The sequence below is a fragment of the Pleurodeles waltl genome, chromosome 9, assembly GCF_031143425.1.
Source record: "Pleurodeles waltl isolate 20211129_DDA chromosome 9, aPleWal1.hap1.20221129, whole genome shotgun sequence".
Taxonomy (NCBI): domain Eukaryota; kingdom Metazoa; phylum Chordata; class Amphibia; order Caudata; family Salamandridae; genus Pleurodeles; species Pleurodeles waltl.
In genome coordinates, this window is record NC_090448.1 from 383,069,105 (window position 1) to 383,093,022 (window position 23,918).

The following is a 23,918-nucleotide window of genomic DNA, read 5'->3' on the forward strand; positions in this document are numbered from 1 at the left end:
TATGCAACAGCAGCCGGCCAGTAACGTTCTAATAAATTTCTCAATTTTGCCCAGTACACATGTAGTGCAATGGGGAGATGCTAGCAGTAATTTTACCTTAACTGTAAACCAGTCCAATGTTTTTTTTATAGATGGAAAGTTGTTCCCCTTCTAGTAATGTGCTTTATTTGCCATTCATAGTAAGTAACAATCACAACCTATGGTATACTTGCCACACTTGGCCTAATGAAGCCTCATATGCATGTAAAACAATCGGCATCCATAGGAAGGAGGGGGGCATTACTTTCATGAGACATGATTAAATGATCAAAGACACCACCCGCCTGGAATTCAGATTTATTTATTCCTTACTTTTATAGGACTTGGATGAATTCATTCCTCAGCCACCACCAGTGGAGGAACGCCCTGCTGAACCAGAAAAGGCTGAGTGAGTTGTGGGGAGCTTTGGGCAATATATGATTTGTTGAAAGTCAGAAATGTAAAAAAGGTGAAACATGATATCAAGGGATATGCAGGAAGACTGTGATATTGAGGCAGAGAAAAAGAGGGACCAAGGAAAAGAAAAAAAGAGTGGGTGAGTGTGTGGGGATGAAGAGGACAATAGAGAAAAAGAAAGGTAAATTAAGTTTGAGAAAGTGAGCAAAACAGGAAGACCAGGCTATTGAGGTAGAGAGAGGAAGGGAATGGTGGTAGGAAACAAAGAGCATTAAACACAAGATAAGAAAGACAAAGGAATAAACAGATTTTTTTTTTTAAGAGATGGGTACGAGAATAGGAAAGGCAGAAAGGAGTAAATGAATCTAAGTGCCAGAGATTTAGATAAATTAATTGAATGAAAGCATCACTCTTTGTAATCTTCTGGTTGCATCTGCTCTTCACAGAAGTATCAAAGTTGGTAGTGTACTAGGCAACTTTTTTGTAAGATTAGAAAAAAGGCCCCACTTCTTCCTGAATAACAATCAGTATTACATGAAAGAATCATACTATCATGTCTGTATTATAAAACAAGAGCAATAGAAGCATACACAGTTTGAAAAATCAAAACGATTTCAGTACATAGAAAAATGCAAGCTTGTGAAAGGCCTTGAATTTGAACAGACAAATGGACAATACACTTAATTAACATTGAAAATAGTGATATTCTACTTGTTGTCTATCCAACTCAATATGTCGGCTCAATTCCGTCCATCGAGGTGGAGAGACAAAAAGCACCAGTCCTCAGAGAAAATGCAACTGTCAGATTTTATACTGTGCGTAAAGAGCGAGAGAATCCTCAAGCTCTGCTGTCAGTCATTTCGTTTTAAGAACTGTTCACCTTAAATGTTTAACTCTTGCAATTTTATCAATCTCCTGTGCAGATAGAGATGGTAGCGAAAACATGTTTATCCCTTTTTTGGTGGAATATTTGATTCATAGGGCTTTAGCTTCAGGATGGCTAAGCCTTCAAAGAAGTCAATCTTCAAAGCTTGCAGCTCTGGTAGGAAGAAAAGGATCTACATGGATGATCTGCAAATTTTGTGTATTTACTGCTTAGACATGGACCAACTAAAAATATGAAAATTGGCTAACATTTTTGGATTCAAAGTTTCAAGCACCCTAATAGACCCGAGCTTGGCTGTTCTGTAAAAGGTGGCTACTTCTTTTTTATCAACGAGGCTCAAAAAAACTAAGCTCTGAATTAGTCTTCTTCAAGTACTTCTAAAGTGACTGGAAAACCCGGAGTCTTCTGTTGAGGACGCCTGCTCCTTCATTGATGAAGTGCCAAGCAAGCACACCTGCAAAGTTTCCTCTAAAAAGTGATCATCCAGGTAACTCATAAAAAGGGAATATTTACACCTCTTCCTGTTTTTTTTGACAGTGAAGGCTGCATTAAAACCATTAAAAGCATCAGCCCCTGTGCTAGTAATTGCTCTTTTATCTGCTTTTGGCATCAGTTTTCAGAAAGCTCATTGGCTACTGTACTGCCAGTGGTGTGGCCATTGATTACTGGTGCACTGTCAGTTCTGCCACCGTCTGTTGTTCCATCACTTTGCTGGCTTTCAGCTTGTTGAAGATAGCCTGGTAATTTGCTTCTACTACATTGGTTCCTAAGGTGTCAGTTCATACATATTCAGTTGCAGAGCTTTTGGTTCCTACCTGGTCAGCAGCATTACACTTGACTTAAGCTGTAACTGATTTGCTCTTCGCCACAGCATTTCAAATACAGTCCCGCCTGGCTTCAATTATTTAGCCTCCCGATCTGCTACTACAGGATCCTTCTTCCCCTCAAGAAAAGATTTAATAAGAGACGAGGATGAAGAAAGCAAAGAAGATCATTATAAGTTTTGAGAGTTTCTTTAGCACAAGTGAAGACCAAGACATCAATGGGCCTCCTTGCACTTTGCTCCACCAGCGTCAGAAGTTTTAAAACTAGTGCAGCAAAGCGCCACAGTAGCGTAAAAAATGTTGAAGCTATTGTACCTAATAGCGCCATGGTGTGCCGTATCTTAAATACAGCGCACACATGGTGGCGTTAGGGGGCACAGGTGAGGCAAGAAAAGTGGCGCTTCACGATGTGAAGCAGCTTTTTTTCTGAAATCTGAGCCTAAGTTTTTACCAGAGGACCCAGTTGATAACTGGCATTACCATGATGGTAGGGATCTTCATCTTTATCCTTTGTGGCACAATCATGATAGGAGGTATAAAAAGCCATTTTATCCTTATGTGATTTCAATTGTTCTTCTGTCCTTTTCACAGGGAATGATCCACATATTTGCACAGCACTTCCTACCACCAGGAAACTTTAACACCCTGTCAAAATCTTTGCCTCCTGTGCCTATTCTATAGCAGCCTCAACAACAAAATCAGTCTGCACCTGCCAGTTCCCCACTGCAACCACAGGTGGCCCTAAAGTCAAATTGTGGGTTACAACAATCACCACCAGTCACCGAGACAGTGGGCCTATGTGATAGCTAATGATGAAGATGGCAATGATAATGATGCTAATGGTGATGTTATGGCAGAAGTGCGGTGTCAGAATGATGACAGTGAAGATAATGATCAACCATGTAACGCTTTATCTTCCAAAGTGCTGAAATGGGATATGTACTTTGTTCCAAACTGATGCTTCCTCCCCAGGGATTCTCAGTGAAATGACATCTGACATTCCATGCCGTTTGGAGAGAACATCTCAGAGATGCAGCCTGTGCCCTCTACTTTTGCAATGTGCACAACTCCAAAGGTCAACCACATATGGAACCAGGCTTTGCCCACGTGGAAAGCCCTGCATCTGTCTGCTACTGTGAACATCTCTAGGCCTCTGAAGAAAAACATTCCCCTGACACATACTTAGCCTGCTCCATCTCTTAGGTAGCAATAGATTCTGTTATTTTCATTGCAACATAACTGAGGTGACATGGTGGGCAAAAGAATAATGGGTTGGAATGCTAACTCGAATGATTGTCAGTGGTTAGACTTATTGCAGGCATTCCTCTCATCACCTTTTCTGTGTTTGAAGCTCACCTTTAAGGCATTCCTTCAGTAGCTGAAGAGCATTCAAGTGAAAGTTTGGGTAGACAACTCAACAGACATGTAATACATCCTAAATGAGGGAGGAACAAGGAAGATTCCATTGTTAATAGAAGCTCAAAGTCTGTGACACTGGGCCTTAGCATTCATCATAAACATTTCAGCCATTTGCTGGTGTTCAGAAGTACAAGTTTCTTACCTTCGGTAACGATATATCTGGTAGCGACATTTTCTAGTTGCAGATTCCTTACCTTTTGAATTCCCCCAGGCGTCAGACTGGATCCGGAGACTTTTTCTTCGAGCAGTACCTCTGCGCACTGTCACGTGGCATTGGTCGACTCCGCGGGCATAGGTGACGTTGTGTACGCCATGATGATGTCGTGGTCGTATAAAGGCGCCACCCCGGCACGCTGACGTCAGTTTCTTTTCACGACTTTCCATGCCAGAAGCGCAGAGCCATGAAGAACACTGATAGTGGTGCGCCAAAGCCAGCACCCTTTAAGGAAAGTTCCTGCCCCTAGAAATCAGTTCGCAGAGCGGGGAGGATGGGCGGGTCGGTAAGGAATCTGCAACTAGAATATGTCTCTACCAGATATATCATTACCGAAAGTAACTTGTACATCTGATAAAGACTTCTAGTTGCAGATTCCTTACCTTTTGAATAGGTACCCGAGCAATACCATCCCCGGAGGTGGGCTGCGAACCAATATCACATCAGGAAGTCCTGTAGGACCGAACGACCAAAGAAGCTGTCCCTACGGACCTGACTGTCCAGGCATTAGCGCTTGGTGAACGTGTGCAGAGATGCCCACGTGGCTGCCTGATAGATATCCAGGACTGGAAAGCCTTGTGCTAACACTGTGGTAACTGCAGTTGCTCTAGTTGAGTGAGCTCGCAAACCCTCAGAGGGTTGCTTCTTTGCCAAAGTGTAGCACATTTTGATGCATAGAGGGCCCATCGTGAAATGGTTCTCTTTTGCACCGCCTTCCCTTTCTTCACCCCCACATATCCCACAAAGAGTAGCTCATCCACCCGGAAGTCTTTAGTACGATCAAGGTAGAATGCCAATGCTCTTTTTGGGTCCAGGCGGTGGAGTCTCTCCTCCTCATGTGAGGGATGTGGGGGTGGGTAAAAAGTAGGCAAGGTGATGGAAGCGTGTTACCACTTTAGGGAGAAAAGAAGCCCTTGTGACGAGTTCCACTTTGTCAGGATGTACTGCCAGAAAAGGTGGTTTAGATGACAGAGCTTGGAGCTCACTTACGCTACGAGCAGAGGTAGTGGCAACCAAGAAGGCAGCTATGAAGCAGCTCGAATGGAGTGCACATCATATATGTGAGGATTACATTTAAATCCCATTGGGGCATGATAAATGGGATAGATGGGAAGAGATGTGTGAGGCCTTTGAGAAACGTCCCTACAATGGGAGATTTGAATAAAAAAGGTTGGTCAGGTAGTCTCAGAAAGGCAGAGATAGCAGAAAGATAGCCCTTGAGGGTGCCCAAGGTAGAGCCCTATTGTGCAAGAGAGAGAACAAAGAACTTAAGAAAGAGGTGCAGAGAGAGGATCGACAGATTTGCCGATACACCATGCCACAAATTTTTTCCAATGACAGGCATATCCCGTTTTGGTGGAGGGACACCTGGCTGCCAAGATGTCGTTAAAGACTTTCAGACCGTCAACTGTCGCTGGTCAATCTTCACGCAAAGAGGCGGAGAGTGGACAGGCTCGGGTGGATGACCCTCCCCTGCTGCTGCGAAAGAAGATCCTCCCGAATGGGCAGACTGATCAGACGAGCTATGGCCATGCTCAAGAGCTCGGGATACCAGACTCTTCATGCCCAGTCTGGAGCCACCAGAATAACTTGGGCCTGGTCTTGTCTGATCTTCTTCAGAACTCTGGGCAGAAGTGGTGCAGGCGGAAAGACATACAGGAGGCCTGAGCTCCACTCGAAACGATAGGCGTTGCCGAGCGAGTGCCACCTTGGAAACTCCAACATGCAAAACAGCTGACATTGCGCATTCTCTGCGGAGGTGAAGAGATCTAACCAAGGCTCTCACCACTGCTGAAAGAGACCTTGCGTCACCCTGGATGGAGACGGCATTCGTGATCAACTATGCTTCGTCTGCTGAGTTTGTCTGCTCTCGCGTTCAAGGAGCCCACCAGATGTTGAACCACCAGGGAAATGTCCTGATGTTCCAGCCAAGTCCAGAGACGAAGGGCCTCTTGACAAAGAGTCCACAACCACACTCCGCCTTGTTTGTTGCAGTACCGCATGGCAGTGGTGTTGTCTGTGATCACTTGCACTGCTTTGCCTTTGAGAGAGGGAAGAAATGCTTTCAATGCTAGTCAAATCGCACGGAGCTCCAATAGATTGATATGAAGCCCGTATCCCGCCGGAGACCAGAGGCCTCTGATCTCTGCCTCTCCCCTGTGGCCACCCCATCCCAGGAGAGACACTTCTGTCACTACTGTGAGGTCCGATTGGGGAAAGGAGAGGAATCTCCCCTTGACCCAATCTTGATTTGTTAGCCACCACTGAAGATCTTTTGCAGTTCCTTCCGAGATCCGGACTTTGTCGGAGAGTCTCCTCTAATGCTGCGCCCACTGGAACTCCAGGTCCCAGTGCAGAGCCCGCATATGCCATCTGCCCTTTTGAACCAGCTGGATGCAAGAGGCCATGAGGCCCAGCAGGCTTAGAGTCATTCTCACCGAAATCCAGGACAGAGGCTGGAACTTTGGTATCATAGCCCAAATATCCTGGACTAGCTTTTCGGGAGGATAAGCCCGAAACTGCACTGTGTCCAGAACAGCTCCTATGAAAGGAAGCATCTGAGAAGGAGTCAGGTGTGACTTGGGCATGTTTATAATGAACCCCAGCGAATGCAAGAGGTTCGCCGTAGTCAACAGCCAGTCGTCAAGGTAGGGAAAGACTGGGATCCCTAATCTGCGCAGATGAGCTGCAACCACTAACATCACCTTCGTGAACACCCGATGGGCGCTGGTAAGGCCAAAGGGGGCACGGTGAACTCAAAGTGGTTGTGGCCTACCATGAATCTTAGGTAATGTCTGTGGGCCGGCAAGACGGGGATGTGGAAGTATATGTCCTGCAAGTCCAATAATACCATCCAGTCTCCCGGGTGCAGGGCAGATAAGACCTGAGCCAATGTCAGCATCTTGAACTTCTCCTTTTTGAGGAAGCGATTGAGGGACCGAAGATCTAAGATAGGGCGAAGGTCCTTGTTCTTCTTTGGCACCATAAAGTAGTGGGAATAACAACTACGACCTACTTCTGATGCAGGGACCCTCTCTATAGCTCCTTTGGCCAAAAGAGCTTTGACTTCCTTGTGGAGAAGTGCCATGTGATCCTCCGATATGTGGTCGAATGAAGGTGGCATGGCTGGAGGAGAAGACTAGAAAGGGAGGGAGTAGCCATTCCGAACCATCTGGAGGACCCACCTGTCCATGGTAATGGATTTCCAGTGGGGCAGATGATGGCGATTCCTGCCTCCAACTGGTGCCAGGTGTTCTGACGGACTAGGAAGGTTTGGAGACCGAGGAGGAGGAGGTGGGGGTGGACTGGGCGACCCGCTGGCTCCCTGATCCCCGAGATCATGGGATCCTGTGTCAGTGCAGGGACTATACAGCATGCCCAGGTCGATGGCTCGGTGGAAAAGGATGCAGTTGGGTGCCCCTTCCAAAGCTACGAAAGGGGCGAGAGGCGGACTGGTGGGGTCTTGGGGCAGGTGCGAGGCCAAGGGACTGGGCTCGGGAATCCTTAAAGCGCTCAAGCTCTGAGTCCGCCTTGTCTCAGAAGAGACGGGTGCCATCAAAGGGCATGTCCATTAATGTTTGCTGGACATCCCCGAGAAGCCAGATGTTCTCAGCCAGGCGTTACGTCTTAGTGCCACAGTCGATGAAACCGATCTGCCTAGAGAGACATTCGTCCACAGCGGATGATGAATTTGGCTGCATCTCTCCCATCTGCAAGCGTTTGGGAGAGGACAGTCCGGGTCTCCTCCGGAACTGTAGGCAGCACCTGCGCGACCATATTCCAGAGAGTATAAGAATAGCGTCCCAAAAGGCATGCAGTGTTCACTGACTGCAGCACTAGACTGGCAGAAGAAAACATTTTATTCCCCAAACCATCCAGTCTTTTTTATTCCCTATCCGGGGAGGCAGTAGGGAATGCGCCAGAGGAAGAAGAAGAGGAAGCCTGGATCACAAGGCTCTCAGGCGTGGGGTGTTGGGTGAGGAATTTCGGGTCTGTTGGCGCAGGCCGATGGCGGCAGGCAATCGTCCTGTTCACGGGAGCCCCTGTGCTGGTTCTTGACCAAGTACCCAAAAGGACGTCCGTCAGTGCTACATTCAAGGGGAGAAGGGGTTCTGATGTGGAAGACTCTGGCTGAAGCACGTCAGTTAGGATATTAGGCCTAACCTCCACAGAAGGTAGCTGAAGGTCCAAAACCTCAGCTGCCCTTCTCACCATCATGTAGTATGTGGCGCCCTCCTCTGTAGCCACGGTAGGGGGAGAGAGCATACCAGTGTCAGGGGAGGTGTCTAGACCACTGACATCACCCAAATCCTGCACCCAGTCCATTTGGGGGTCAAGCTGGTATTCTAAAGGTTCCAGTGGCCCCCTCTGAACTCTTCCCCTATCCATACCTATAAGTATAAGGGTCTGGATCAACCCTGGGCCCAGGAGAGCCCATAGAGAACAGAATCAGCATTGAGCAACGTCGTTCCGGCTCTGGTCGTCGGGTATGAGAATAGGATCGATGTTGATTGTGGGCCTGACCCGACGTCTGGAAAAGTCGCTGTGGCATGACCGGAGTCGGGCGGATCCAAGATTGGATCTGGAGGAGCCCTCTGCATCCTTGGCCGAAGTCGACGACTTCTAACCCGAGAGGGCCCTCACCAACTCACCTGTCCCCGAGGGCGCCGAAGGTGGCTCGCTCTGCCCAAAAATGAGGCACATTGCCTTTTAAAACTCTTTTAGCTGGGCAGGGGTGGCTCTGGCTCCCGGGAAGTCGGGGAAGCATGGGGCAGACCCAGATGGAGGCTCCGTGGACCGAGACCTAGAGCGTTGACGCTCTTCCCTCACCACATCGTCCGAGCAACGGGGTGAAGTCGAAGAACATTTGTTCTTCTACTTCTTTTTCTTCTTACTTGAATGTCCCAATGACTTTGAGGACAAAGAGTGGTGGTGACTCCGCGGCCGTTCACAAGACCTTCATCTCTATCGAGACCGTGAGCGCCGTTGAGTCGAGTGTCAAGCCACCATTAGCTTTAGGAACTGCTCTCTCAAAGCTTTCGGGTTCATGACCCAACATTTGGAGTGTGACTTCGGGTCCTGGTCACGCTCCAGGCACCAAAGACACACGAGGTGCGGATCCATTCCCGACATCATTCGGTGACAGGAGTCGCAGGGCTTAAAACGGTCTTGTGGGACATCCCTCGATGCATCCACAACCTCGTCAAAATCGTTCAACAAAAATGACGTCGTAATCAAAAAATGACTTGAGGTAGCTCCTCTCTGGATATGCAAGTATGCTGGCGCGGAAAGAACTGACGTCAGCGCGATGGGGTGGTGCCTGTATACAACTGTGACATCATCACGACGCCACTGACGCCACCTGAATGCGCACAGGGGAACTGCTCAAAGACAAAGTGTCCGGATCCAGTCTGATGCCTGGGGGAATTCAAAAGGTAAGGAATCTGCAACTAGAAGTCTCTATCAAATATGTATGCGCAGATGCCCTCTGCAGACCTCCAACCACCAATGGGAACAGTCTGACCTAAAATCTGTCCTTTTTATTTCAACCATGAGGACCTTAACAGTGAGATCTTTCTACAATTCCCACGGTCTTAAGCTGAGACTCTAAAAATCAGTCTGAGATTCATCCCTAAAATGTTTCATGTTTTCTTTACTTATCTTCTACTTATAGAAATGTTCTGCAGATGAAAGAATGTTATATTCGCTCGATGTCAGGATATGTTTAAAGTTCTGTAAAGCTAGTATCAAGAGCTTTGATGAGTAAGACAAACTCTTTGCGGCCTTTTGGCAAGCTAAGAGAGACAAGGCCTTGTCAAAGCAAGGAATATCAAGATATATTGTATCCTGATTCTTTACAGCTCACACTCATGTGGGTAAAGCCCTGCTTGGTGACGTCAGAATTATCTCTGTCAGAGGCATGTGGGCTATAGCCTTCTTTTCACAAGAGAATCCCCTGGAAGAAACCTACAGACCAGAAACTTCAAGGATAACACACTCCATCTCCAAGCACTCCCTCCTTAATGCACAACTAGAGGAGAATCACAGTTGGGACAGGCACTGCTTTGAGGTGAGCCTCATTACCACCTCCCAGTATGTTTCTATTTTACCACTAAGTAAGTTTATAAAAGATCCATTTTAAAAAAAGAAAGATTTTTTTACCTCAAATTACTATTCTTCTACATAGGTGTTTTTCAGAAATTCACCTGCAACTCTCCTTTTTCCCCTGTCATGAGGCTCTGAAAATGATTTACTCTTGACTAGCAGTTGGAACATCAGAGGGGAGATGAGCTGTGTGTGTCCACCGCATCCGCTACCGATCAGGTCACGTATTAAGGTTGATAGGGTAATACAGTGGCATGGAAACATTGTCTAATCTTAAGACGTGGAACATTTCCAGCCGGTGAACCTATAAAAGATATTGAATGCAGGAGAGCTAAAGTTACAGGAAACTTTCTCTCTTAAATGCCTGAAAACGTTAAGGGGGTCATTCTGACCCCGGCGGTCTGAGACCGCCGGGGCCAGGGTTGGCGGGAGAACCGCCGACAGACCGGCGGTGCCCCGCAGGGCATTCTGACGCCGCGGTCAGATGCGGGAAACCGGCGGTCTCCCGCCGGTTTCCCGCTGCCCTGCAGAATCCTCCATGGCGGCGGAGCAAGCTCCGCCGCCATGGGGATTCTGACACCCCCTACCGCCATCCTGTTCCTGGCGGGACTCCCGCCAGGAACAGGATGGCGGTAGGGGGTGCCGCGGGGCCCCTGGGGGCCCCTGCAGTGCCCATGCCAATGGCATGGGCACTGCAGGGGCCCCCGTAATAGGGCCACTGCACCCGTCGCACCTTCCCACTACGCCGGCTCAATTCTGAGCCGGCGTCCTCGTGGGAAGGCTGATTTGCCCTGGGCTGGCGGGCGGCCTTTTGGCGGCCGCCCGCCAGCCCAGGGCAAATCCCAAAATACCCTCAGCGGTCTTTCGACCGCGGAGCGGTATTTTGGTGGGGGAACTTCGGCGGGCGGCCTCCGCCGCCCGCCGAAGTTTGAATCACCCCCTAAATCTTTTTCGAGTGGAGTGCTGCTTGGATGTCATTGTTTCACAAAAGTGACTGTATGCCTGTTTCATACCGAAGATATTTTGTGGAACTGAAGGTAATCTGACCTGGTCTATCACTCATGAACTAGTAAACCACCCTGAATCATAGCTTTTCTCCTAAAGGGTACTCAAATGTCTCCTCATTATAAGCAGGTTCCTAGTTTCCTATCTTCAAACGTTTTTCACTTTTGACTCGTCACCTTTCTTGAAAAAAAGGTAACCCTGTAAGGAAATGCCTCCTTGGCATGGTTACCCCATGACCTTTTACCTTTTGTTGATGCCAATTATGATTGAAAGTGTGCTGGGAGTCTGCTAACCAGGCCCCAGCACCAGTGTTCTTTCCCTAAACTGTACCTTTGTTCCCACAATTGGCACAGCCCTGGCACACAGATAAGTCCCTTGTAAATGGTACCCCAGGTACCAAGGGCCCTGTTGCCAGGGAAGGTCTGTAAGGGCTGCAGCATGTATTATGCCACCATAGGGACCCCTCACTCAGCACATGCCCACTGCCTCACAACTTTTGTGTGCTGGTGGGGAGAAAATGACTAAGTCGACATGGCACTCCCCTCAGAGTGCCATGCCCACCTCTCACTGCCTGTGGCATAGGTAAGTCACCCCATAGCAGGCCTTACAGCCCTAAGGCAGGGTGCACTATACCACAGGTGAGGGCATATGTGCATGAGCACTATGCCCCTACAGTGTCTAAGCAAAACCTTAGATATTGTAAGCACAGGGTAGCCATAAAGAGTATATGGTCTGGGAGTTTGTCAAACACGAACTCCACAGTTCCATAATGGCTACACTGAAATCTGGGAAGTTTGGTATCAAACTTTTCAGCACAATAAATGCACACTGATGCCAGTGTGGAATTTATTGTAAAATACACATGCCCCTTGAATACTAGTGTGACTCCTAGTGCTAGGCTGACCAGTTTCTGCCATCCTGCCACAACCAGACGGGTTTCTGGCCACATGAGGTGAGTGCCTTTGTCACTCTGTGGCCAGGAACAAAGCCTGTACTGGGTGGAGGTGCTTCTCACCTCCCCCTGCAGGAACTGTAACACCTGGCGGTGAGCCCCTAAGGCTCATGACTTTTGTTACAGCACCCCAGGGCATCCCAGCTAGTGGAGATGCCCGCCCCTCCGGCCACTGCCCCCACATTTGGCGGCAAGGCAGGAGAGGATAATGAGGAAAACAAGGAGGAGCTGCCCACCAGTCAGGACAGACCCCAAGGTGCCCTGAGTTGAGGTGACTCGTGACTCTAGAAATCCTCCATCTTGAGATTGGAGGATTCCCCCAATAGGATTAGGGATGTGCCCACCCCCTCTCAGGGAGGAGGCACAAAGAGGGTGTAGCCACCCTCCAGGACAGTAGCCATTGGCTACTGCCCCTCAGACCTAAACTCACCCCTAAATTTAGTATTGAGGGGTGACCCAGAACCCAGGAAATCAGAGTCCTGCAACCTACACCAAGAAGAAGGACTGCTGACCTGAAAGCCCTGCAGAGACAATGGAGACGACAACTGACTTGGCCCCAGACCTACCGGCCTGTCTCCAGACTCAAAGAACCTGCACAGCGACGCACCCAACAGCGACCAGCGACCTCTGAGAACTCAGAGGAATGCCCTGAACCCAAAGGACCAAGAAACTCCCGAGAGCAGCGGCACTGTTCAACAACAGTGACATCTTTGCAACAAAGAAGCAACTTCTGAAGAACTCACTCTTCCTGTCGAAAGGTTGAGACTTCACACTCTGCACCTGATGCCCCCGGCTCGAGCTCCAGAGAACAACCACTGCAGGGAGGACTCCCAGGTGACTGCGATGCAGTGAGTAACCTGAGACGACCCCCCCCGTGCACCCACACAGCGATTCCTGCAGAGAGGATCCAGAGGTTCCCCCTGACCACAACTGCCTGGTAACAAGGAACCCGACGCCTCGACCAAGCACTGCACCCGCATCTCCCGGGACTGAGAGGAACCAACCTCCAGTGCAGGAGTGACCAGCAGGTGACCCTCTCCCTAGCCCAGTCGGTGGCTGGGCCAAGAAGCCCTCCTGTGCCCTGCCTGCATCGCCTAAGTGACCCCCAGGTCCCTCCATTGCTTTCAATAGCAAACCCGACGCCTACTTTGCCTGGCCGCCCCAGTGCCGCTGAGGGTGTTTTGTGTGCCTGTTTGTGTTCCCACCCACTTCTCTACAGAACCCCCCTGGTCTGCTCCCCGACGACGCAGGTACTTACCTGCCAGCAGATGGGAACCAGAGCACCCCTGTTCTCCATAGGTGCCTATTTGTTTTGGGCCCTCCTTTGACCTCTGCACCTTACCGGCCCTGTGTTGCTGGTGCGGTGACTTTGGGGTTGCCTTGAACCCCCAACGGTGGGCTGCCTATGCCCAGGAGACTGACTGTGTAACTTACCTGAGAAACCTAACAATACTTACCTCCCCCAGGAACTGTTGATTTTTGCACTGTGTCCACTTTTAAAATAGCTTATTGCCATTTTAACCTATACTGTGTGTACTACTGCTTTAATTCAAAGTTCCCTACTTACCTGTGTGGAGTGCTTTGCATTTTATGTATTTACTTCAAATCTTGAATCTTGTGGTTCTAAAATAAATTAGGAAAATATATTTTTCTATATAAAACTATTGGCCTGGAGTTAAGTCTTTGAGTGTGTGTGTTCCTCATTTATTGCCTGTGTGTGTACAACAAATGCTTAACACTACCCTCTGATAAGCCTATTGCTCGACCACACTACCACAAAATAGAATATTAGAATTATCTAATTTTGCCACTATCAACCTCTAAGGGGAACCCTTGAAGTCTGTGCACACTATCTCCCACTTTGAGATAGTATATACAGAGCCAACATCCTACAAACTCTTAGTATCTCCTTGTACAGACAACTGTCAAATGTGACTTTCCTGCCAGTACTGAGAAATGCATGGTTTCCCATGCCATATGCATTTTGCAAACGGCCATACAGTTATTCAACACTGTGGATTTAGAACACCAACGACCTTAAGGGAACCTCTCTCATACCTTATAGTTGATTCCAGTTCCATGTGCTGCCTTTAGGTAATGATGCACAGAGGTCCTTTTTTTTCTCCACATCAAGATTCTGTTTTCAACCTTGGTCTCAGGCTGACTAACTTCTTCTGGCTTCCTCACATGCATCTCTTTAGGAACTGACCTAGAGTTTTAATAGTGAATTCCCTATCATTGCAGCGGATTTCCCTCTGCCAAGGCTTAGGGAGAACATTCACCAAATGCATGATTCTCTGCCATGGCAGCAAAGGTTTCTTCCTAAAGTAGCTCAACATAGGATGACCAGCTTTTTTGGTGGAACCTCCAGTGTGAATTCCACCACCAAATGATGGCACTGGAAATCAACTCCCATTATCGGAGTATGTTTGCATGGTGCGCATATCTAATCTATTTAATATGCTTGTTATCCCAACTTGTTAGATTCTACATAGGCTTTCATCATGTCCACTGTCCCTTCACCTAGGTGATTCCAACAGATGTGATGGTGGATCAGTCACTTTTGATGGGGTGGTTGATCTGGCAGTTAATTCTGACAGACATACATATGTATCTGGAGGGGCCCTTTGTGGATACTGAGTAGGCTCTGCTAGTGTGAGTTGTGCCAGCAAAAGAACTCAGAATATGGTGATAGACTTCAAAGCCACACACAGTAAGCCTGCTTTTCTTTGACAGATTTGATGTTGCCTCTGTCCTCCAAATCAGATGCATAGTCTTAGTTGTGTTTTGCTCTGTAAGCGTTCCTTTGAGGAATAAGCTATTCCTTGAAGCTCTGAGGCGATGTAAACAATGTATGTCTCTAATAATTACAGTAGTAGTCATGAAAGTAAGACTGTCCTTTGCTGACATAGACGTTGGTTCCACAGTCCTTCATTTCTGTAGTTTGAAAGCTGTCATATCATCTTCATTATCTACGAACAACAGCAAAGAAGGGCTATGAAACATGGTTGCACCTTACTGTTTCCTTAAGAAAAGTCGAGTCATTCTGATTTCTCCTCAAGAAGTAACTGCGAAATGAGAGGGTGGTAAGATTGGGGGTAGTGAGGGACCAGGGCAAAAAATGGATAAAGGGCAAACACAGAGAAACAAGGAGTGCAGGCACAAAATTTGGGCTTGTAGAATCTGTACGAGAGTGAGAGCAAAAGAGAGGGAGTGAGAGCGAGAGAGAGAGAAGTAGATTGGACACAAGAATGGAGATTGGGTGTAAAGAAGAATCAAAGAAAGACTGAACCCGAGAGTGGAAAGTGAACCTATTCAGTAACATTCTCTTATCTTGTGTCCCCTGTTTTACTCTTGGAGCGCAGTGCTGAAAATGGCGAGAAGACAGTAGACCCTCCAGAAACAGCACCGGAGCCAGAGGAGCCACATGATCCCACTGTGGAAGCCAAACAAAAAAGAAAGGCCACTCAGCAGGAGAAGTTGCAGGAAAGGTCTGATGGCGGTCTAGTGTTCTGGAACGAGCTTGAGATCCAGAGGGTCAAGTTTCTGGTGAGTATCACTTGTATGAACACTTGCTGAACCTCATTGATGCATCACTTTTGATGTCAAAAGGCACAGTATGATCACTTCATCCATAAATGTGGTTTCTAAGACATCGTGTGAGAGTGAATTGTAGTAGTTCACACCACCTAATTGGTGCTGGGACATTCTTCAGACCCAGCCCAACAAAAATGATATTAACGTTTGAAGTAAAAGTAAGTGCATAACATTTAGGTCCTCATGTACAAACCTCTAGCGGCACTCTGCGCCACCAGAGTGTACATTTTTTGATGCTCAGTTGGTGCAGTGTGTTGGTCCTTATTTACAAGGCCATGCAAAGCCACCTTGCGTGCATCAGATTCCTACGCCACCTCAGGGGTGGAATGAAAGTGGCGCAGATGGGAGAAATAACATTATTTCACTCAATTTTTTCCTCTCTCTAGGTGTGCTGTATTTTGAAGCACACCTAGAAAGAGTAAAACACCATCATTGATTGTTTACGTGCATGAAGGTATCCTTTCTTGCACATACTCAATCATACCTGCAACGCAGTCACCCTTGCACCATGGCACAAGGGTGCCTACATTGGCGCTAGGCAGCAGTTTGTGTGCCAGCGCAGAGAAGATTACAGGGATTTGTCACATGTCTGCAAATACGACGCAACCCTGCACTTTCAAAATGATGCAGCGCGGCACAGCAAGCTGGCTTGCAGAACCAAGCTGCCTCATTTCTTTGTAAATTAGCCCATTAGTATGTACAAACTTGAATTCTTTGTGAATTCAGCTCATCTGTGTTTTTGTAATTTGCATATGTCTTAAAGCTTTTATGTAGGCAACACAGTATCCATCTCAAGAGCACATCCTGGAAATGCTCAGCATTCTAACACACATTAGGAACAGCGTCCTTCATGGATGATTTGGTGTTTCTGACCAATAACAGAGGATGATTTCACAGTGGTCAGTTAACCAGCAACGATGCAAGTATATGTGTGCAGCAGTTAGTGGCCATACTATGGGGGTCATTCTGTCCGCCGCCCGCCAAAGTAACCCCGTCGAAAGACCGATCCGTGGTCAAAAGACCGCGGGGGTCATTTCGACTTTCCCGCTGAGCCGGTGGGCGACCACCAAAAGGGCGCCTGCCGGCCCAGCGGGAAAGACCCTGCAACAATGAAGCCGGCTCCGAATGGAGCCGGCGGAGTTGCAGGGGTGCGACGGGTGCAGTTGCACCCGTCGCGATTTTCACTGTCTGCAAAGCAGACAGTGAAAATCTTTATGGGGCCCTGTTAGGGGGCCCCTGCACTGCCCATGCCAGTGGCATGGGCAGTTAAGGGGCCCCCAGGGGCCCCACGACACCCGTTCCCGCCATCCTGTTTCTGGCGGTGTAAACCGCCAGAAACAGGCTGGCGGGAAGGGGGTCGGAATCCCCATGGCGGCGCTGCAAGCAGCGCCGCCATGGAGGATTCTCCGGGCCAGGGGAAATCCGGCGGGAAACCGCCGGATCCCCTTTTCTGACCGCGGCTTTACCGCCGTGGTCAGAATGGCCCTGGAAGCACTGCCAGCCTGTTGGCGGTGCTTCCGTCTCCCTCCACCCTGGCGGTCCATGACCGCCAGGGTTGGAATGAGGGCCTATGTCTAATTTTGCTTGGACACTGTGAGAACTGTGCTTAAATGTATCGCTTTTGAATAAATTGTTGAAGGTAGTTTTTATGCAACAAAGTAAAAACGGGGAAAAGGAAAGCTAAGAAGGTGAATCAGACACTATAAAAGGGAAATGCGGGTGCTGGCATTCCAGCGTGCTTTAAGTGATACATTTGTTCTTTACTTCTATCTAGTTTTTTTCTTCTTTGCTTCTCGATCCTACAGAATGATGTTGACGATGATCAGTACACTGACTAATGGCAATGTGTTTTATGGTTTCAGAATTATCTGTCTAGAAACTTCTACAATCTCCGGTTCCTGGCTCTTTTCCTTGCTTTTGCAATCAACTTCATCCTTCTTTTCTATAAGGTGAGCAGCCCTCTGTAGAAAGTCAACTGTCACGGAGACATCCTGACCTGCCCCCATCACATATACATACTGATGAAATCGGTATGTAATAGAAATTATCTAATAAGTCACACTTGAAATACAGGCAACCAGACTCGGAAATAGATACCCCATTATATATGCAAATAGAGCACAGAAAACCAATGAAGAAGTGACACTATGGGGGTGATTCTGATATTGGCGGGCGGCGGGAGCTGCCCGCCAAGCGGGAACCGCCAGAAGACCGTACCGCGGTCGAAAGACCGCGGCGGTCATTCTGGGTTTCCCACTGGGCTGGCGGGTGACTGCCAAAAGGCCGCCCGCCAGCCCAGTGGGAAACAGCCTTCCCACGAGGACGCCGGCTCAGAATTGAGCCGGCGGAGTGGGAAGGTGCGACGGGTGCAGTGGCACCTGTCGCGTATTTCAGTGTCTGCATAGCAGACACTGAAATACTTTGTGGGAACCTCTTACGGGGGCCCCTGCAGTGCCCATGCCATTGGCATGGGCACTGCAGGGGCCCCCAGGGGCCCCGCGGCACCCCCTACCGCCATCCTGTTCCTGGCGGGAGACCTGCCAGGAACAGAATGGCGGTAGGGGGGGTCAGAATCCCCATGCCCCGCCGCCATGGAGGATTCTCAAGGGCAGCGGAAAGTCGGCGGTACACTGCCGACTTTCTGTTTCTGGCCGCGGCTGAACCGCCGCGGTCAGAATGCCCAGCGGTGTACCGCCAGCCTGTTGGCGGTGCTACCGCGGTCATTCGCCCTGGCGGTTTTTACCGCCAGGGTTAGAATGACCACCTATATTTCGAGATTGCCTTAAACAATCACACCCTGGTAGGGACTATCCTCAACACATTCACAGCCTAATCTAAAGAGTACTGCAGTAAACACTCACCCGCCGGGCACGAAAAAGCTCTGCTATAGTCACACTTTGTTAGAGAGACTGGTTAGACAGTCATTTCCTGGTATACGGTCGAATTTATTATGGAGAAAGCATAAGGCCACAAATTATGAAAGAGACCCTTTGTACAGGTATACCCTATTATTTATTCAACCACTTTATTTTCAGTTTTGCAATGTTTTAACCAAAGTTAATTCAACAGTAGACTGTTTTACATGAAGCATGTAGAATTACACAGTATAATGAATAGACATATTGCCCCCAAACCTGCCCTTGTGGGTCAAAGAGAGTTTGTTTCCTTTTGTGTGCTATGCTCAGAGGAACCCTGTCATAGCATGATATGCAGGTCCGCCCTTCACACCATATCGGGAACAAGGCTGGGAGTCACCGCCAGAGTGTGATCCCGCTTCATGTGGGTTTGAAAGGCGAACCAGCTTTTAGTGATTTAATGAATGTGTCCATTTGATCATTTACTAGTGCGGTTAGTTTCTCCATGGAACAGATGTTCCAAAACTGGCCCACCAAGCATGTTAGGTTGTTTCCATAATTGGATGAGAGCATGATGTGCTCTGATTATCTTACCGGTTGGTGTTGGCAAGGGATAAATGCTGTTCATAGCAGGGTTACACAGTAGAATAATCGAATGGTCAGTAGGGAGTAAGATGCCCAGTTTGGTTCTAATGTGAGAAAGTATGTCCATCCAGTAGCTTTGAACATGACTGCAGTACCACCACATGTGAAAAATTGTCCTCGTTCCTCAGAACCCTTCCAGCAGGTGTCTGTGCCTCCCAACGTAGCATTTAACTGTGTTGGAGAAAGGTGCATCGTGTATGTAGTTTATAGACATTCTCTTTGTGTAAGGTGCATATAGATGATTTTGCCACTGTCCCCCATTTCTGATCCCATATGTTTTGTGGGATTTAGCGGCATATGTCCTCTTCCCAGGCCAATTTGCAGTTGGGTTTTGGGCTGGTGCCCATGTGTGAAATGGCTCTCTGCAGTAGGAATATGCCCTCTCGTGTTGCTTTATTACCAAATAGTTGTTCCAGGGAAGTTTTGTCCTGGCTGACCTTTCCTTTCACTTACCTTGCGCCCGCCCAGCGAAGCAATTGTGTGAGGCGGAACTCATCCTCCCTGTTTAAGTGCCACTTCGTCTGCAGTTTATCCCGGGGGCGCAGTTCCGCCATCAAAATGAAGGTTATCCAGTATTGGATCTTTCATAAATTCACATGCTTGAATCATCCCCGTCGTCGAAGTGGGAGTCCCACGGTACATAAAATAGCAATAAATAATAAATAATTTTTTTTGCCATAGGCTATAATGGAGTCAGAGCTTGCTCATATAGCCTATCAATGTCCTTTTGTGAAAGGACCCAAACCTGCCTGCTGTCCAATCAGGCACCAGCACCCTCTAGAACCTTCTCCAGAGAAGCTCCCTTCCTCAGATTTTCTACCGCACGTCGTGTGAGGGGAGTCTCCCTGAGCTCTGCTCAGTTTTTTCTTCTACTTCAGAGATTTTCTCTCAAGAAAGCTTCAAATATGTCAGATTCTTCTAGAAGCGGCCTTTTTCGCCCTTGCAAGACCTGTGGGAAGAAAAGGCTCCATGTGGATGACCCACATAAAGAATGTTTGTACTGTCTCTACCCACAACATCAGGTTAAGGACTGCAAAATATGTCGCACCTTCTCCACAAAGACCCTCAGAGACCGGGAGGGCAGACTCCTGACATGGTTACAGGCCAAATCCTGTACTTCAGGTGAGGAGAGTGGGTCAGAGAGGCCACATAAAAGGTCCAGATCTGAGGACCTAGGCCAAATAGAGAAATCCAGAAAGAGGCAGAAATCTCATCATGGGAAGGGCTTACAGACTTCAGTCTCCTCTGAGCCTTCCTCTCCTCTTCAAAAGAAGGAGTCTTACCATCTATCTCCTTCTTCAGAGCCTTCTACCTCTGGAAAGATGACTCTGAAAATTAGAACAACGACGACGACACCGTCGACGACCGTGACGACGACAGTACCTACATCTACTGTCTCCACTTCATCGTCGATGAGACCGTCGTCAGCGTCGATGACCTTAACATCGACGGTAAGGGGTCCGATCCCTTCTCTCCAGACTCCATCGGCACCGTCGACGACTGCCCCGTCGACTATAACCTCACCCACGTCATTCTCATCGGCGCTATTGCCATCGACGGGGTCAAAGAAACTACCGTCGACGACACTACCGTCGACTACACCATGGTCGGCGAGACCATCGTCGGCGAAATCATCGTCGGCGAAACCATCGTCGGCGACTCCACCGTCGACGAGACCACCGTCGACGGAAAAATCTGCACCATCCACGGCTGCATCAACTTTCACGCCATCGACAGCAGTGATGCCTAGCGGACACGTTGAGGCCATTCCTGCCTCTTCCAGGTCTCCAGCTCTCCGAGCCATGGTCAGCATCAGAAGTCTACCTGCACAGGATGTTTATCCTACCGACACATCTCCAAACAAGGTGTCGGCTTTACTACCCAGTCATCTTCTTGACTGGGAGGAATCGGACGAAGGTCCTTTTGGAGATGCACATAGCCCTTCGCAGCTCCATGTCAAATATCAAGATGACGATGAAGAGAATGAGTATGAACAGTATCAACCATACTACTCTCATCAGGACCAATACTATGAAACACGGGAGCCTCAACACAGAGACTCCGTAGAAATGCCTTCCTCCTTAATCCAGGATTTACAATCCATGCTTCAGGATTATAGGAGAAGGTTTCCAGCGGAAGGTCAGCCACCGGCGCCGGTCTCTACGGTGACGCCAGGTAATGCTCCTCCTCCTCCAGCTACTCCAAGATCAACATCACACTCGGTGTTAGCTGCACCCCCCAGAGATGAAGGTTCCACTTCAGGGGAAGAAGAACAAGAAGAAGGAGAAATTTCTACTCCACAACATCCTACAGAGGAATGGGATGATTACTTGGCCCCCACTCCTTCTCCACCACCTCCTCGCCCCTCTGATTCTCCGCCCGAGGACATAGGTGGTTTCCATAATCTTATGGACAGAGCCGCAGTACGTTTCCACCTACCAACATCTGTCTCCCAATCGGAATGTTTCCTGCATGATTTCAAAGAACAATCACGGAAGTCGGTACGGTCCATTCCGATTATTGATTACATTTGGAGCGAGGGCACAAAGATTATGCGGAATCCGGCTACTGTTCCTCCAGTTCCACAAAAACTGGATAAAAAATATAAGGCGACCCAAGATTCTCCGGCATGCCTTACCGGCCATCCAAAGCCTGATTCGGTCATCTCACAGGCTGCTCAAAGGCGCTCCAAAAATCCATCAACGCCTATCTCCACTCCTCCAGACAAGGAAGGTCGCAGACTGGATAATATAGGCAAAAGATTTTCCTCAATGTCTGCAATCACTGTCAGGGCAGCGAATTCATTAGCAATTTTAGGCCGATATGATCGACAGATGTGGTCCGACATGCAACCTTTCCTCGACCTCATCCCAGAAAATAAGCAAGAAGAGGCACGAAAGATCCTACAGGAAGGTGAGCGTGCGTCGGAAGAGATTATTGACTGCGCTCTGGACATAGCCTCTACTGGTTTCCGCCAACTAGCGGGCGCCGCTGTCTTACGACGACAAGGTTGGCTCAAGGCCACATCCTTCAGACCAGAAGTGCAGTCCCGAATTCTAGACATGCCTTACGATGGGGAATCTTTGTTTGGCAAACATGTGGATGACGCACTTCAAACCATTAAGATGGACACAGACACGGCCAAGTCCCTGGGTACCCTGCAGTACAGGAAGCACCCCTTTCGAGGGGCTAGAGGGAGAGGTTTCACCTCATTTCGAGGTTCCTTTCATAGACAGTACCAGCAATCGCAGTACAGGCCTTCATACCATCAGCAGTACAGGCAATCATCGACTGCCTTCTATACCAGACAGGGAGGGAAACGAAGACAGGGGTCACAATCCAGAGATCAACCCAGAAAGCAATGATCTTCCACAGGCACCGGCTATGCTCCCTCAATGCCCGCAACATCAACAAATAGGAGCAAACATTTCCAACTTCATCCAAGAGTGGAAGAAGATAACATCGGACAAGTGGGTGCTAGATATAGTGACAAGAGGTCATACCCTGGAGTTCACAGAAAAGCCACCGCTTCACCCACCAACATCAGGCAGCTCTCTCCACCTTCGTCTGCTTCAAGCGGAAGTCCTCAGCCTTCTGGCCAAAGGAGCTATAGAGGCAGTTCCTCTGCAGCAACGAGGTCTCGGATTCTACTCCTGTTTTTTCCTCATAAGGAAGAAGTCGGGAGAGTGGCGTCCTATATTAGACCTCAGGAAGCTCAACAAGTTCCTTCGGAAACAATCCTTCAGGATGATCACATTGTCAGATATCTTGCACCTCTTGAATCCTGGAGATTTTATGACAACCTTAGATCTCCAGGACGCCTACTTCCAGGTTCCAATACACCAAAAACATCGCAAATATCTCCGTTTTACAGTAGCCGGTGCCCATTATCAATTCAGAGTCCTGCCATTTGGCCTCAGATCAGCTCCGAGAATCTTCACGAAATGCCTTGCCCCAGTCGCAGCCTCCCTCAGAAGCAAGGGTTTCCAAGTGTTCCCTTACCTGGACGACTGGCTCATAAAAGCTCCGTCATCTCTACTAGCCTCAAAAGCCACAGATGCCTACCTAAGACTATTCAACAGTTTGGGTCTAACAGCGAACCTACAAAAGTCAGTTGTGTTCCCCGCACGCAGGAGAGTTTTCCTGGGAGCAGAATTGGACACTATCCAAAACAAGGCATATCTTACCCTAGCAAGGCAGCAGAAGCTGACTCAATTGGCTGTCACAATCTCCGCAAGAAAGTTTGTTTCAGTACGACTATTCAAATCGATTCTGGGCATGATTTCCTCAGCCACAGTCCTAGTACCGCTGGCAAGACTCAAGATGAGACCTCTACAAGAAGAACTACAACTCCAATGGACCCAGTCACAAGGATCCTTCGACGATTTAATAACCATCACACCAAGGATTCGGCAGACGTTAGAATGGTGGTCCCACATCAACCACCTCTCCCACGGTCTAACATTTCTGGCACCAATAGCAGATTTCGTTATCACCACAGACGCCTCCCTGGAAGGATGGGGAGGCCACTTACAGGACATGCGCATTCAAGGCAGATGGTCCAAGCTCCAAAAAGAGATGCACATAAATCTGTTAGAACTGAAGGCGATTCATCTTACGCTCAAAGCTTTTCTGCCACGCATCGCAGGATCATCCGTGTTAGTCAGAACAGACAACACAACAAGCATGTTCTACATCAACAAGCAGGGAAGAACAAGATCCCTCTCCCTCTCAAGGGAAGCTCAGTCTCTCTGGAACTGGCTCACACGGAACAACGTCCGCCTCAGGCCAGAGCACCTGGCGGGGGTCAACAATGCTCTAGCGGACTCTCTCAGCAGGACGGACGACAACTGTCACGAGTGGGAACTCAACCAGACCATACTCTAGAGCATTTTTCAACGATGGGGTCAGCCGATCCTAGACCTGTACGCCACCAACCTGAACGCCAAATGCCAGTTTTACGCCAGTCGATACCCACTCC

At 48.5% G+C, this 23,918-nt stretch overlaps 1 protein-coding gene across 8 annotated transcripts in view; it reads left to right on the forward strand.

The window, feature by feature from the left end:
* RYR1 (ryanodine receptor 1) overlaps positions 1–23,918 on the forward strand; it is a 1,068,376-nt gene that overhangs the window by 965,979 nt on the left and 78,479 nt on the right. For all 8 annotated transcript variants that reach the window (XM_069206982.1, XM_069206985.1, XM_069206986.1 and 5 more), the window contains 3 exons: positions 360–427; positions 15,206–15,389; positions 17,300–17,386. In XM_069206982.1, the coding sequence (XP_069063083.1) occupies positions 360–427; positions 15,206–15,389; positions 17,300–17,386 (339 nt within the window). The remainder of the gene's footprint in view (positions 1–359; positions 428–15,205; positions 15,390–17,299; positions 17,387–23,918) is intronic.